Source organism: Pavona decussata, unplaced genomic scaffold, assembly GCF_977016875.1.
Source record: "Pavona decussata unplaced genomic scaffold, jaPavDecu1.1 SCAFFOLD_25, whole genome shotgun sequence".
NCBI lineage: Eukaryota > Metazoa > Cnidaria > Anthozoa > Scleractinia > Agariciidae > Pavona > Pavona decussata.
The window spans coordinates 1,078,776-1,094,103 of record NW_028145448.1 but is presented as its reverse complement, the minus strand read 5'-3'; the positions used below and the strand labels follow the sequence as shown (position 1 = coordinate 1,094,103).

Below are 15,328 nucleotides of genomic sequence, written 5' to 3'. Positions count from 1 at the left end.
TCAGTGAAAAGTAATTCGCGATTACTTTAGTTTACTTTAATATTTTCTGTGATTGGCTGGCAAAACTGGCACCTCTTTATCATCAACAATTGAGAGGCAACGTCAATCGTGTCTTGCGTAACACGCTTTCCCGCGCTTTATGCCGGCTACGGTTCAATCTTTGATTGCTTCACTGTGTTGTTTGTGTCTGTTGCGATCGATCAGAGTAATTACGGTCCTCTTTTTCAAATAACGAACAGGTTTGCTGTGTTTAGGTCAGTTTAGGTGGTTCTCATGGTTCAGTGAATTATAACAAACTTTAGTATGGCTGAGCTGTCTTGATTGCATTCATTCCTGAACTAAGTTTTGTATAGTGAAGAAAACGTCCTTCCGAGTTCTTTGCCCTTGAAGCAACTCACTTTTACAGTCAAAAACTAAGTTCTTAATAAATGAGTTACTCCTTTTCTTGAGAAATGTGGAGTAAGAATTGCGTTCAGGCACTCCTAAGTACTAAGTTTCAAAGTGTTTACTATGTTTATCAATGTAAAACTAGAGTGCTTTTCAATTGAGTGTCGAAAGTAATTTCGCAGTTGCCTTGGTTTTGCTTTTCTGCGCTCTGTGATTGGTTTGTAGGGTTTGCGCTACTTTCTCAACCAATAGGAAGCCAAACCTAAACCAATCGTGCCTCGCTCGCACGTGTTTTCCCGCGCTTTGCACCGGTATCTTGTATTCGTTTCAAATTCTGATTGGTCCATTGTGATGTTTACGTCTGTTGTGATTGGCCAGAGTAATTACCTTGGTTTTGGTTTAACGAGACTAAATCGAAAACTGCTCTAAAATCGCATTCAAAAAACAGCTTTAGTCACTTCAGTTAACGCCACGTGAATTATGAAATGACTAACGCATATCCTGACTATAGCCTTTGTAGCCAGCATTTCCGCGGATTTTTGGTCCGTTCAGAGAACGCGGCCAAGAAACCGAAAAACGCTTTTCAATGCCCACAAGAACCCTCGAACCGCTTGCTGCACAGTGTACGGAGGCTCCTTTACAAAAGCCGTTGAACATAATACAGAGCTGCAGAGTGTTCTACATTTGGGAATAAAAATTAGTGACAAAATTAGTGAACGTCTCGGTAATTTTGTCGCTCATTTTTATTCCCAAAAGTGTTTCAAAATCTCCTATAATTCGAAGAGTGTTACGAGAAACACACGAGCTATGTCGGAACCGTGTAAAATGAACGGAAATTTAACAGAGCTGATGTCATTTTTCACAGGTTCTGATGTACATGGATTGTCTGCATGGCAAGTGGCCCTTGGATGCAATAAAAGCCGTATTTTCCCGACGATATCTGTTACAGAACTGCGCGGTGGAGCTGTTTACCTCAACCGGAAGTAAGTACTTAAAAACCTGACCTTCCGATTACTAGTTCGGATGCTCTACCGCTGAGCTACAGGAGACTCGTGGGAGCCGTCCGAACTAGTAATCCGATGGTCATAGGTTCGACTCCTGTTAAAAAAACGCGGATTTCTTTTTTCCGAGTATGACTGTGTTACTTACTGAAAAAATACCTCTATCCTTTACTCACCAGGCTTAAAGGGGCAGTGTTAACTATTTTTAGCGTCACTTTGAATAGCGACAAATCATATTTGTGTTGATTGGAACATTAAAATAAGGGTTCAGTTTTGTTAAAAATAACCCCACTAGGACACAGAAACTAGTATCAATAACTTTTGTCTGCAGATGGCTAGGATGGATAAGGATTGCAACTTGAAAAAATTGGCCACTTTTTTTCAAGTTCCTTTTGCGAATTTTGGAGCAACTGCTAAAAACTGATTATATTTTACTTTTCCGCGGAGAAATCATTCCGTATTTTCCTCGGTTTTGGCCAACATATACAGCAAAATCTCCGTAACAGTGCCTCTTTAAAACATAACATCACACTTATTTCACATATTTTGCTGTTGTTTTTCCAGCGTCTGTAATGTTCAAGTTTGCTGATCAACAGACTGTGAGAAAAGTGATCCGAGCTCTGCCGCCTGTTGGAGTGGGGACATATTTTGGAATACCTCAAACCAGGTTGGCTTGTTGCTGCCATTAATAGAGATTAGAATTACATTTACAGCAAACGGCAAGCGACAGAAATGACCACGAGCGGTTTCCAGCGCTTGGCGCTGTTCACGCGTTGTTCATCTTGTTCCCGTATTGGTTCTCACGTTAGCCAATCAGAATTTTGCCCAAAACCGCTAATGATTTGCTCGTCTTACTTTTTCCCGCACTTTAGTCCACTAATCGCTTATACATTTTGCACTGCTCACAGAACGGAGACGTTTCGTTCACTTTCATTCCGCAAAGGTTGACGGTAACCGTACGACCGTAAAACGTTTACAAGTCATCATTCTACTTATCGCACAGATGTTTTTGCTTCTTCCCTTTCCAGTACCTTCTTTATGTGATTGTGTCCTTTATTTTTCAGAGCGGCATCATTATATTCTCCGCGACAACTGTTTCAAAAGTCAACCATGACGCAACGCTGGCAAAAGAGAGAAGTGTCCAACTTTCAATACCTTATGTTCCTTAACACTATTGCTGGTAAGTGCGATCGATTTTGCCATGCCAACATCGTAACTCTGGGAAACGCACACCGGCCTATTCTGCTGCTGAACTTTTCAATGGTCTTAGTTCTGACCGGCCTAAAACAGTTTTCTACTCCTTCGTATCCACTGACACCTAAATCTCTTAATTCTACCCTCTCCTCTTTTAAGTCTAAAGTACGAAATCTGTTTCGTTCATGCCTCTCCTCTGTTGAGCACTTGGAAGATCTCTTGTGTTTGAATTGTCGCTATCCTCTGTTTTGTAACCGTTTTTCGTAGTGCCAACCACCCCTTCATTAGGTATTTTATACATATTTAACTTTTTCTTCATCAATTAATATATTTATATTTATATTGTGTGCTTTTGCGAATATTCATTATCCCTTATTTAATTTTGCAAATTCGAATGTTCTTCTTATGTTGAGGGCCGAAAGTTAGAAAACTGTCATAGGTTATTACTCCCCCCTCTTTAAATAAAGTTCTTGTATTGTATTTTCTGATGTGAACCTTTTCTTCATTTTGTGGAGTGTTGAAAGGCTGTCATTAGTTTACTAATTGACGCTTTGTTGTGTTGCTACAGGTCGAACTTTCTGCGATCTAAACCAGTACCCAGTGTTCCCCTGGGTTTTGACCAACTACGAGGCTGACTCGCTGGATTTGACGGATCCCAAAATCTACAGAGATCTTTCGAAGGTAATATTATATGAAGAGGTTTCTTTAGCGGTCTGGCACTTGAATTATCTCCAGTCACGTCGCTTATAAACGGCTGTTTTCCAAGACCTGACCTCTCATAAGCAACAATTTCCTCGAAACCAATACCTTTCCTGTTCCAAACAGTTGTTCTTCAGTCTCTTATAAATCGAGCAACAAAATTCTGCAATCAGCTAATTGTTAATCACTCATATGATGACAGAACGAGTTGGACTGCACTCACTCTGGGAAGGAGCGAGAGTTCTGGGGATGTACTCAATCTCGTATTCGTACTTTGATCGGAAGGTCCCTGTTAGTAAGAACATTAGAGAATTCAGTGGAAAATGTTTACCTTGTTTCCATAGTTGTATTAGATGACTTAAGGTGACTCCATACAGTTATTTGGCGTGCGGCGACAGTGTACTAAAATGGCGAGAGGGCGCGTGGTTTTCTAACTGATAAGTGAATTTTCATTATGCTGGCGCGCGAAACAAGACCAGTTTTAGCCTTAAAAGTAAAGGATATTTTGACGCGTTTGCCTCGGTAAATTTTTCTGAAAATTGGCTCAATGTTAGGATTGGGCTGGTATTTGTGCTCCAAAAAATCTTAGGGAGAATTATACATGGACAACTGCAATAAATGGCAATCAAAGGCTCCTGTGAGCCAACTCGTGAATGCAGATGACACATAGTAATTGCAATTTAGACGGCTACGGAAACTTCCTCAAAAGCTAAAAGAAATTATATCTTTGCCCGATTATGTAACGAAAAATGACCATTCTTGTACTATTAAAATGATTGTCAAATTATTCTGTACAGATTGAATAAGCCGATTATTCTGATGCGCCGATTAAAAAATATCACGTGTTTTTTTTATTCAAAGTTTATAGGAGCACGCCATGTGCAGCTACGTCATGCAAGTCCGCGGCTACTGGATTTCGCGATCGGGCTAGTGGATTCTAACCATCACTTGCCCGATGGGCAAGTGAAGTTTTTTTGGGAATTAAAATTACAAAATTACTGTAGGGCAAGCCGATCTCACAAAGGGAAATATGTTCAACAAAGTATCGCATTACGATTCATGCCCGACATAAATGCGTGAAATTTTTCCTTTGGAGTTCAGTCCACGCAATCCTCAAGTAAAAATAATGAACTATGACAAGCTCTTGCTAAATAAGAATTATTTATCGACCGCGTCCTTTTGCTTTCCCATAAATTACCAGTTGTAAATTTCGAAAATGAAACATTTTTTCCCTTTGAAACCTCTATGAAAGCTGACAAGATCTTAAAAGTGTTCATTTCACCAGAAATTTGCATAATTTTGTTTACGACGTCAATGATGCGTGACATGGCAAGTTCCGCTTTCGCGTGAAAACTGACAAATTAAATTATTTTTAATTAAATTATTTTTAAATTAAATTATTTTTAATTCTTGAAAGAAACCGCACTTCGTAGAAAAAAACGAAAAAATCCTATAACTTTGCTCAGATTCAACGAAAAATCCCCATTCTTACACTAAAATGATTGTCAAATTATTCTCTACAGAATGAATGAGAGAATTCTGACGCGTCGTGAAACAAATTTTCACATTTTTTTTTTTTTTTTCACTAATTGAGTTTACGACCCCGGACTTTCTGAAAAACTGAAAAAACTTGAAACTTTGCTCAGATTGAACGAAAAATCGCCATTCTTGCACTAAATGATCGTCAAATTATTCTCTACATATTGAATAAGAATTTCCTGATGCGCCATGAACAACAAATGTTCGCGTGTTTTTTTCCACTAATTGAATTTAAAACTCATTCACTGCGCACGCCCGAAAGTTAACGACAAAACCGACTGATCGACTGATCGACTGATCGACCAAGTCGAGAGTCAGCTATCGCTATAACTCGTTCATTGCGCATGCGCGCATTCACGAGTTAAAAACGAAAATTGGCAAAACGTATGTACAGAATTTTTTTTGACTTTATGAGGAGATACTTTGGAGTTTCTCTCTTCTTTACACAAAAAATAGCGAAATTTTACCGCGCGAAATTCAGACAAACCTGTTTTGAAACTACCTAGGAGTGAAGGGATCAACAGATGTATCATCCGCTGGTTGCCATGGAAACAGAGTTAAACAGTTGTAACGGTGTTTTTATTTACTTGAAACTATGTTTGAACCCAGATGTTTTAACAGAGCTGAAAGAACCAGAACATCAAGAAAACTATATAGCACTACCAGCGAAAACTGAAGAAATGGTATAGAGCCACCTTAAACTGTCTCTGTAACTTAAAGAGTCTCTCTCCCGAAAGAGAGTGACATTGGAGAAGGTTGAAATTCATGCAAACTTTTTCACTTATTTCTTGTGTTTTTTGTAGCCCATCGGCTCTCTGAACCCCACAAGACATGCGCAGTTTGTCGAGCGATACGCCTCTTGGGATGAAAATGACGACATTCCACCGTTTCATTATGGTACGCACTATTCTACATCCGGGTTCACACTGGCTTGGATGATTCGCGTGGTAAGTTGTCATGGGAACTTGTGCGGACACAAATGAGGCTGGAAGAAATCTGACTCGGAAGCGAAACATGTTTCCGTACTGTTGTTGTTAAATATGATTTGATGATCTTTAAAACTTAAAATGGCTCCATAACAGCCTTCACATCGCTCCTCTGTTCGCTCCTGTTCGTTCGTTCGCTGGCTCGTTAGTTTGTTCGTTGTTTCGTTCGTTCAGTCGTTCGTTCATTTGTTCGTTTGTTCGTTCGTTCGCTCGCTCGTTCGCTCGCTCGCTCGCTCGTTCGTTCGTTCGTTCGTTTGTTCGTTCATTTGTTCGTTCGTTCGCTCGCTCGCTCGCTCGTTCATTCTTTCGTTCACTCTTGTTTTGTTTTGCAACAGGAGCCGTTTGCAACCCAGTTCCTCAATCTTCAAGGAGGCAAATTCGACCATCCTGGCCGAACGTTCTGTTCCATTATCCGCTCGTGGCAGAATTGTCAGCGAGACACATCAGATGTCAAGGTGAGTGTCTTATCCCTCTTTCTCATCAAAAGAAGCACATGGTTAGACAAAAGTACTAATTACCTTTTCTTGTCACAGGAACTGATTCCAGAGCTGTACTATCTGCCAGAGATGTTTGTAAACTCAAATAATGTAAGTCTCTTTTTCTTGTTATAATTCGAGTCAGTGCCTTTGCAAACTTCAAAGTGTAAACTAGTACGAGGTGAAGGTCGATCAAAGAGATCAATCCTTTACTGCCAGTCCTGAGCACTTGAATTCAAAATTGGAAATGCGAGATTGATAAAAATTGAACAAAAAACAGTACTCATGAAAGGACTTTTCAATAGCTTTCATTTGAATGTTCGCACTTTAGGATTTCGTCCGCGGACTCTAAGTTGAAAGCACCTTGTACAACATAATGAACAGCACCAAAGGAAAGTATTGTTGAAAAGCTTTCATGTGAATGGTCACGCTAAGGATTTCATCTATAGACTCCAAAGTTAGAACCATTTGTATAGCAAAATAAACAGCACCAAAGGAAAGTGCTGTTCAGTAGCTTTGATTTGAGTGGTTAAAATGTAGGATTTCATCCGCAAACTCAAAGTTAGAGTCGCCTTGTACAGCGCCAGTAATAAACGGCACCACAGGGTTAATTCAACTTCAATCATTTTTCCTCGACCTTGTATTAATAAGGTAAGGGGAAAAGATCCTGATGGCAGCTTTTCACTGTTTTCAGTTTACGTTTGGTATTGATGACGATGGAGTGGTCATTGATGATGTCGAACTTCCCAAATGGGCGTCCTCGCCTGAGGAATTTGTCACACTTCACAGAGCGGTAAGTTTCCTCATCTCTCTCAGATTTACATCACAGGAACTACTTTTTTAATTCCATATTTGACCGATTGTCTTGTCGCTAGTGTAGAATGGCTAGCAGTACAGTGTGATTTTGACCGCGACCTTGCGACACGGCAAGTCTTCAGTTTGGGCCAAATACCTTGTCTCCTACACAGCCGTCGTCACGCAACGCTCAGTGGGGAGAAGCGTTGCGTGACGACCCTAATTACGGCTGTGTAGGAGCCAAGCCAAATCCAGGCCATCTCTTTTTCTCCATAAAATCGTCAGCACTAAATATTTTTTGCGTTGAATTCATTTATTTTTCAGGCGTTGGAGTCGAAACACGTTTCTGCTCATTTACACGAATGGGTCGACCTCATATTTGGATTTAAACAGAAAGGTACGGCACTTAACTTTAACATCCTTAGATAGTGTCCAATCCCCCCCACCCCGTCTCCCACTTTTTTCATACTTATTATGATTTGCGTAATAGGCCATTTCTGAGTTGCTTCGAACCTCATTATGAAAGCGAGGCTAAATGCAAAGCTTTTTCATAATTAGTTTTGTTTGCATATGAATGAAAACTAATTCTGAAAATAGAAACTATGCACGAAGCTTTGCTTTCATAAAGAGGTTCAAAGCAACTTGGAAATAGCCTATTATTCTTCGGTGCTGTTTCTTAATTCAATTTTTCCTAGTCTTTCAGTTCTGTGTTTCCTTCATTAACTTACCTTAAAATAGTTAAGGGTCTGTCGTCGGGAGCGTAGGGCAGGATTCTGAACCACCTAAGAAAATTATTGTTCCCTCTGGATAGAGTAACCAGTCTGTCGCAATTTATCCTTGCCAGTACATCGTTTCTGGTCTGGTTGGCGCAAGTAAACTGTGGAATCAGGTGTCTTAACTGTGGTCGTTACTCGTGTTCAGTTTCAAAGGCCAGGTTTCAACAACTTAGCTCCACTTGAGGTCTAAAATTGGACTCGCTGTTTATCGGACCACCCCGTCTTCAATACCAAGAGAACATGCCACATGCTACTACGAAATCATCGTTACGGGATGGCATGAATTCATGAAAGCTTAAGGTTATTTGTTCCTCTTGTCGCTTTGTTTTCAGGTCCCGAGGCTGTCAAGGCCACTAATGTGTTTTTTCACCTAACATACGAAGGCAGTGTAGATTTGGATTCCATAGCTGATCCCGTAATGAGAGAGGTGAGTTCTGTCATGTTTAATTTTCGTCACCTGCAAAGGGAATTACCGTATAAGATAAAATAGTGTGGGTTTAATTTTTGTAATGTCTTGAAAACCCTCCATATCGAGCAAAGTTTGTGTAGTCTTTCCCTAATTTAAATCTCGTTAATCCAACTAAGTTTTTAGGGATCGTCGGTGCTTAGCACTGACGAGGTTCCACTGAAGATCTACAATTCTGGCCAATTGAGTTAGGGACATTTGGCTCCAGTGTTTGAATGTTTTTTCGCACTAAACTGCAGAATCAACACTGATCTTTGCTGTATGTCGTTCATTGATGTCATCCCCCCCTTCTCTCCCACGCGCCCCGTATTCAATGTTGAGCATTAACACATTGTATTTCAAAATGTTCTCTTATTAGAATAGAGAAACGTTCGGCTTTGTCAAACATTTGAACAGGTTTTACCAAAATCGGCAGAATATCCGCAACAGTGCCCCTTTAACTTAGGAGGGTTCCCTGTAGACTTAGTCACTGCAATGTACGGCTCTTCTCTCCTTAGGCTGTAGAGCAACAGATCAAGAGCTTTGGGCAAACACCGTCTCAGTTGCTACACGATCCGCACGTGTCAAGATTCCCTCAAGAAACTCAGGTGAAGTAACAGTGCTTAGGAGATTTTTCATAAACGCTGAATAAGCATAAAGCGCTTTGGCAGAGTTGAAGTTTAGTTTATTCCTGTGATGAATGCGGCTTGTGTGCTATGTTCAGTACGGACTTCAACGCAGCGCGTTCCGAGTCAAGTTGAAAAGAAGCGTATCCTATGTAGCGAACACAAACGTTAGTGTAGAACCAGGTGCAAAACTAACGTGGAAACGCGCGATGGAAAATGGAAATACCCCTTTGTCCTCTTGAGGGTTTCCGAAATCAGCGCCTCCCTCATTCACGCCACAACACAAATAACTAACGAACAATGATTTCTGCAACCTGTAGACCCGCACCTTTTAAAAGCTCTTTTTTCACTGGACCCTGATAAACCGCGCTAAGCTCCGGCCGTGTGGGCCACTTAGGCTCTTGTGCGACTTTACTTTTACCTGATAACCTGCAGCTGTGTTGTTTTTGAAGGCTGTTGTTCGTTCTTTTCTTCTCTCGACCAACCATGTAAGACGTTTTAAACAGCGCAGGTCAACTCTTCTGCAACACGAAGAATTACACCCCCCCCCCCCCCCCCCGTGAAAAAAAAAACGCCTCTGGAGAAATATTCAGGGGGCGAAGAATGTATTGAAGTTGTTCATTTTCCCGTCACCGGCATTAAAATCATTGTTGTTATGGCAACAGTTGTACATGAAAATGTGTCCAATCTTCGTGCGTTTGTAATATTTATATTGTCTCCAGTCAGCACTTTCTTGCTAAATACACTGACATTATAAAGTGATGTATGTTGTATTTCATTTTTTTTTTTTTTTTCATGTTTTAGATTGTTGGAGAGGAGGAGCCATTTAAAAGTATGTTGATCGCACAAGCTCGGTTTTTGTTGAGATATAGACCCCATACAAAATGGCTGACATTTTAATATTCTGTTTGTTTGCATTAAAATTGGCCTTTCTAACCTCGTTCTTGAGTGAAAAACTCAAAAGAATATTTCATCTGGAACAAGGTTAGTGAGGCTAATTTGAATGCAGACAAAAGAATATTAAAATGTCAGCCATTTATACATAGGGTCTATGCAACTGTGTTTATCCGGCATCTCGATTCATATCGCCTTAAATCCTTCCTTCCATGCTTTGTAATCCTGCGTGTTATGGTTTCTCTTTTTTCAGGTATCTATCTCACCTTCAAAGTGACAGGGGATGTTCCAGTAACTCATGTAGCAGCAAACACAGACTTCACCGTCCCCTCCCCCTCTGTGGTGACGATCAGTTGTAATCAGTGCTTCTCGGTCAACAAATGGTTAACGTCAGGTAAGGAAAGAGAAATGCGAGTTAAGTATTATATGGACGAGAAATCCAGAAGCACACCCACGTCGCGAAAGGGATCAAGGGTCATCTTGGTAGAATATAATGATTGCGGTCACATCTACGCCGCTACTATAGTTAGTCTTCAGTTCGGACAATGGTAACTGTAGGTAGTTGTTTTGGTAATGTGACCGCTTCTATGTTTGTTCTGAGCAGCAAGTTGAGAACAAGTTCAAGCAAGAGTGGCTAAGATGGTGAGGATAGGGTTGGATTATATTACGCCGGAACAAGCTCATTATAAATTGGAAGATATTTCCCCAAGCTCGTATACAGTCAACTCTCTCATAGCGACCACTTCTCGTAAGCAACCACCTCCCGTAAGCGACCACTTCGAAAACTACCGTTTTGTTTCTCAGTTTAAAAAATACTGTTTCAAGAACTCTCTCATAAGCGACCACCACTCAAATTTCTTAAGGGACCGCGACCACTTTTTAGGCCAGAAAATTGACATATTCTTTTGTTTTCTGTTTCCGGTAAGCGACCACCCAACATAATCACATATGATCGTTAGTAAATCTTGACTCAAAAGTGAAAAAAGTTCAATTTTTAAGGACGCTACCCCGGACTGCTGAGCTCAAGTGTAACATGAGACACATTGACAAGTACTCTACACTCTAGTGCAAGTGAAAAAATCAAATAAATTAGTTTCTATTTGCGTAATTTTAGCTGATAAGGTAATATTTTTATGTAATTAATGAAACAATTCAGTATTAGGCTTATTTTTTTATCTTTCTCGTAAGCGACCACCTCCCGTAAACGACCACTTTGTCGTGCCCCAAGGGTGGTCGCTTACGAGAGAGTTGACTGTTATATTGCAAATACTGAATATTTTCAGTTCCAGTGATGCTTTGAACCTCATTGCGAAATCGAGGCTAAGTGCCAAGCTTTTCATGTGAAATTAGTTTTGTTTGCATGTGATTGATAACTAATTTCCCTAATAAAAACTATGCACGAAGCCTCGTTTTCATGGAATGGCCTATTCTGAGTCGTCGACAGAAGTTGTACCCAGTCTCTTCCGCACACTGGTCGGAAAACACGATATCGGCTTTTCTAGTTCAGCTGTGATTAGTCGGGAATTACTTGTAAACTAGTATTCGACCAAGTTTGATAGTGTAAAATTTAGTGGAAATTAAACAAGATTATACTCAAGATAATTAGTATCGACGTAGTTACAGCGCCTTGTTACACAGTAGAGCTTATGTCAGGTAAAAAACAATTGAATCTATTTTTTAGGAGACGTAAAGCTGGGTCTACGAGGAGTACAAGTTGAACAAGATCCAATGTTAGGTAAGTTGTCTACGTTTAAAGCTGCCATTATGGTGAGACTTAATCCGATAGGTTATACGCTGGCACAAATAGCATACCGGGTTTTGTCTAGGCATTAAACATGTTGATGCTGGCACGATTTTTGTACTGGTACGACGCTGATACGTCCCAGAATGACCCCTCGCTCTTAGTTTTAGGCTTAACTCTTATTTTTAAATGTTTTTTTTATTCCCAGCCACAGCAACTGGCCGTCACAGGCGGCAGCTTGGCGAACCCCTGGATCAGTCAGTCACGCCTACCGCATGCTGTTTTGTGGTGACCGCTGACAACAAGCACATCATGGCTTGTGGTTATTGGGACAACAGCTTCAAATGTTTTTCGGCGGATAGCGGTAAGATTTACGTGATCGCGCATGACTGGTGATAAGATGATAAGGTGCACTTCAGCCAAGTTCGAAAGCTTCCAAGAGCTTTCGTCTAATTATAGATGAACCTCGCGGCCGTCAGAAAACTGTTTACTGGCCATCTTTGTTGGCAGAATTTTGGCGCCAAATGCTTTATTTTGGTACATAAAAGTGTTTGGACTGTAAAATACTTTCGATACAAATATAATGGCTAGCACCTCATCGCTTTTTCTTATTTCTATTTTTGCACAGGAAAGTTAACACAATGTGTCTTTGGTCATTGGGACGTGGTCACATGTTTGGCTTATTCACGCCACGTGGGTTTAACAGGCGGTGACGCGTTTGTGGTGTCAGGATCACGTGATGCTACTGTGTTGGTTTGGCGGTGGAGCGAGCGACTTCAGAGAGTCACAGCCTCTGACCGAGCGGAGGGTGAGTACAAGATTCACCAAAATCCAGTGATGATGGATGCGGAAACGAAGTCGGTTGGTCGTGAACAAGGAATCACTGACCGCTTTGTTCGTGCCATTTTAGTGACTGTTCTAAAGGCGCCGTTACTTGTTGAAACTTTTAGCTGAAACTTATAGCTGAAACAACGGCGAACGAGACCAGTTTTACGAAGTGGTGTTACACAGTGAAACTCTTGTGTTATCACCACCGCGACCGTTGCGATCCGTTGCAGAAGTAGAAAGCGGTTCTACTTTTCGTGAAACTTGTCTCGCAACGAAAGTTCGAAGAAACGCCTGCTGAAACTTTTTTCGCAGCGCTGTTGCACGCAAGTTTCAGCTTAAAGTTACAACGTGTAACGGCGTCTTAAATCACATTTGCATTCAGTATTAATTATCGTTAAGGTTGACTCGCAAATCAAGTTTTTTCTGATCCATATCGCATGTTAGTGTAAATCTAGTACCCTTCATCACGAATGTTGTAATCCGATTGGCCACCCTAGGAGAAAAGGTTCTTTGTTTGCGTAATTTAAACCTTAAAATGAGATTGTACTGAAGTACAACTTTTTATTTTAGTGGAATGTTATTCAAGAATGTTATACTAAACAGTGAGTTTATTGGCTCTCGATTTTTGCGCCCTCGTTAACTCGTTAACAAGATAGAACCTCAAGGGTCAAATGGTCCTCTGTTACCTTTTTGCTAGACATCAATTGAAATAAAAAAGGAAATATTCCAATATACACAGGAATAAATAAACACTGTAAAACACCAATTCGTGGAAAGGGGCTTACCTCTCCGTCCTTTCGAAACTACTCTACAAAACAGCTCGGTGTCAAGGTACTTATAGAACAAGCATGCGCTCCATCTCCTGTTAAGGATTCCAGTGATCTTCGTGTGCCTTCCAATCTTGCATCATTTTTTTTTGTTTTGTTTTGTTTTGTTTTTTTTGGGTTTTTTTTTCCAATCTTGCATCATGTGCATTTTTCGTGGTAGTTGGTTTTATTTCTATGTTTTTATTGGTCAATATTTTTTGTCGTTTCATAGGAGACAATCCCTCCCCGCTGGCAATCCTCACGGGACATGAACAAACTGTGGTCTGCGTGGATGTCAACGCGTCTCTAGGACTTGTGGTCAGCGGTTCACAAGGTATATTTCTTCAATCCGGTCGGTGAAAAGTAAATAGGTCGCAAGCCTGTCAGTAGGAATGTGATACTGTGGTGACACCAATTTATCCATAGCGAGTCCCAGGTGTATCGCTGATTTATTGTGCAGCAAAAGGAAGGAACATTCTGTGGTGGGATAGGTCTAGCAATAGACCATTTCCGAGTTGCTTTGAACCTCATTATGAAAGCGAGGCTAAGTGCAAAGTTTTAGTTATGAAAATTAGTTTTCATTCATATGCAACAAAACTAATTTTCATATGAAAAGTTTTGCACTTAGCCTCACTTCTTTGTGAGGTTCACAGCAACTCAGCAATGGCCTATTACATGAGCGATTTTAGAAACAGTGAACGACCAACAATATATAGTCGTATAAACTTTTTTTCACGAAATTACCATCTTGCCCAGACAATTAAACTCAATTCAACCTCGATGGCTATGTGGCAAATATGCTTACTTGATCAGAGTACTGACGATGCTGTATTTTGTTGTCTTGTAGAGGGACCGTGCCTGTTGCACACCACGACAGGAAACCTCTTACGTACACTGCCGGGGCCTGGGGAGTGCGTCAGACCGAGGCTGATGAAACTGACCCGTGATGGCCTGGTACTAGTTAACTACACAGACGGTACAGGGCATCTGGCGGTGTTCACTGTTAATGGCAGGTTACTGAGTGAGAAAAAGCTCGATGATCAGATGCTGGTTCGTAATATCATTTTTATTCACATATTTTGCTTTGCTTGAGTTCCTGTTATGCTGTTTTTGACAATTATAGGACTTTGTGGTGTTCCAATTTAGCGCTGGGAAGGAAGTTGTGGTCTTTTTTGTGGCATCTGCAAATAGTGAGAACTTAAAGGGACTATGTCACCTCAGGCGCATGCGCGCGTTGATGAGAAGCACTTCGAAATCGTTGGCCCAACTTTTTCAAATACCGCTGTTTTTATCTGTTTGAATCGCGTTCATCTTCGGAAAGTTAGCTGAATGTTTTATTTACAAACGTTCCTTACTAATTACAGAAGCTGATTGTTGCAGTATTTTTGAAAGCTTTTGCAATGGCGAAAAGCAAAAATCCCGCGACGATTTGTATGCAAATTAGTCTTAACTGGACTGTACTGCGCATGTGCCTTAGCTGACACAGTCTCTTTTTAAAACACGACTCAGGCCTTTGTTCACAGTGCCACTGTTTTATTAGATGAATGAAGACACATTTGTTTATGTTATACTGGATTTTCTTTTTTTTTTCCTTTTTCTTTTTTTTTTCCTTTTAGGCGCTTGCTCTCAATAAAGACGGGAATTTCTTCGTGTCCGGGGGATTCAGCCGATACTTAAGGGTTTGGCGGACACATGACTTGTGCCTGCTGCACACGTATCCAGCTTGCGACGGTAGCATCAGAGCGCTTGCCGTCTCCACTGATCAAAGGTAGGATGTCTACATCAAACTTACCAATAATAAGAGAGGCACATTGTGACTAAGAACTCCTGTATTCCATTATGCCATTCCATTATGCGATGCGCGTGACTCGCTGGTTTACTTATCTTTAAGGACGGTGCCTACTAGTACCGAAGTATTTTTGCGCGGTTTATGACTATGGGGGAAAAGCAGATCTTGGCAAGGGCTATTGGAATCCAAAAACAAAATTGATGGTAACCACTCATTCTTTAGAGATAACTAAGCAACAATTATTCTAAAAAGCAGTAAAATACAAGGCAACGTATGGCGTTTGTTCGAAATTGAAGCTTTATTATCTCTGAAAAATGCATGGCTACCCCCAATTTTCTTTTTGGAT

General features: G+C 40.7%; 1 protein-coding gene across 2 annotated transcripts in view; it reads left to right on the top strand.

The window, feature by feature from the left end:
* Positions 1-15,328, top strand: part of LOC146485683 (lipopolysaccharide-responsive and beige-like anchor protein) — a 59,872-nt gene that overhangs the window by 41,896 nt on the left and 2,648 nt on the right. For both annotated transcript variants that reach the window (XR_014863332.1, XM_085103007.1), the window contains exons 35-53: positions 1,253-1,370; positions 1,953-2,055; positions 2,453-2,568; positions 3,151-3,263; positions 5,624-5,767; positions 6,142-6,261; positions 6,340-6,393; positions 6,977-7,075; positions 7,402-7,474; positions 8,186-8,280; positions 8,817-8,906; positions 9,729-9,756; positions 10,072-10,212; positions 11,500-11,553; positions 11,768-11,923; positions 12,188-12,367; positions 13,426-13,527; positions 14,041-14,243; positions 14,810-14,961. Coding sequence is in view for 1 of the 2 variants with exons in the window: in XM_085103007.1 (XP_084959133.1) it covers positions 1,253-1,370; positions 1,953-2,055; positions 2,453-2,568; positions 3,151-3,263; positions 5,624-5,767; positions 6,142-6,261; positions 6,340-6,393; positions 6,977-7,075; positions 7,402-7,474; positions 8,186-8,280; positions 8,817-8,906; positions 9,729-9,756; positions 10,072-10,212; positions 11,500-11,553; positions 11,768-11,923; positions 12,188-12,367; positions 13,426-13,527; positions 14,041-14,243; positions 14,810-14,961 (2,141 nt within the window). In the remaining variant the exon portion in view is untranslated. The remainder of the gene's footprint in view (positions 1-1,252; positions 1,371-1,952; positions 2,056-2,452; positions 2,569-3,150; positions 3,264-5,623; positions 5,768-6,141; positions 6,262-6,339; positions 6,394-6,976; positions 7,076-7,401; positions 7,475-8,185; positions 8,281-8,816; positions 8,907-9,728; positions 9,757-10,071; positions 10,213-11,499; positions 11,554-11,767; positions 11,924-12,187; positions 12,368-13,425; positions 13,528-14,040; positions 14,244-14,809; positions 14,962-15,328) is intronic.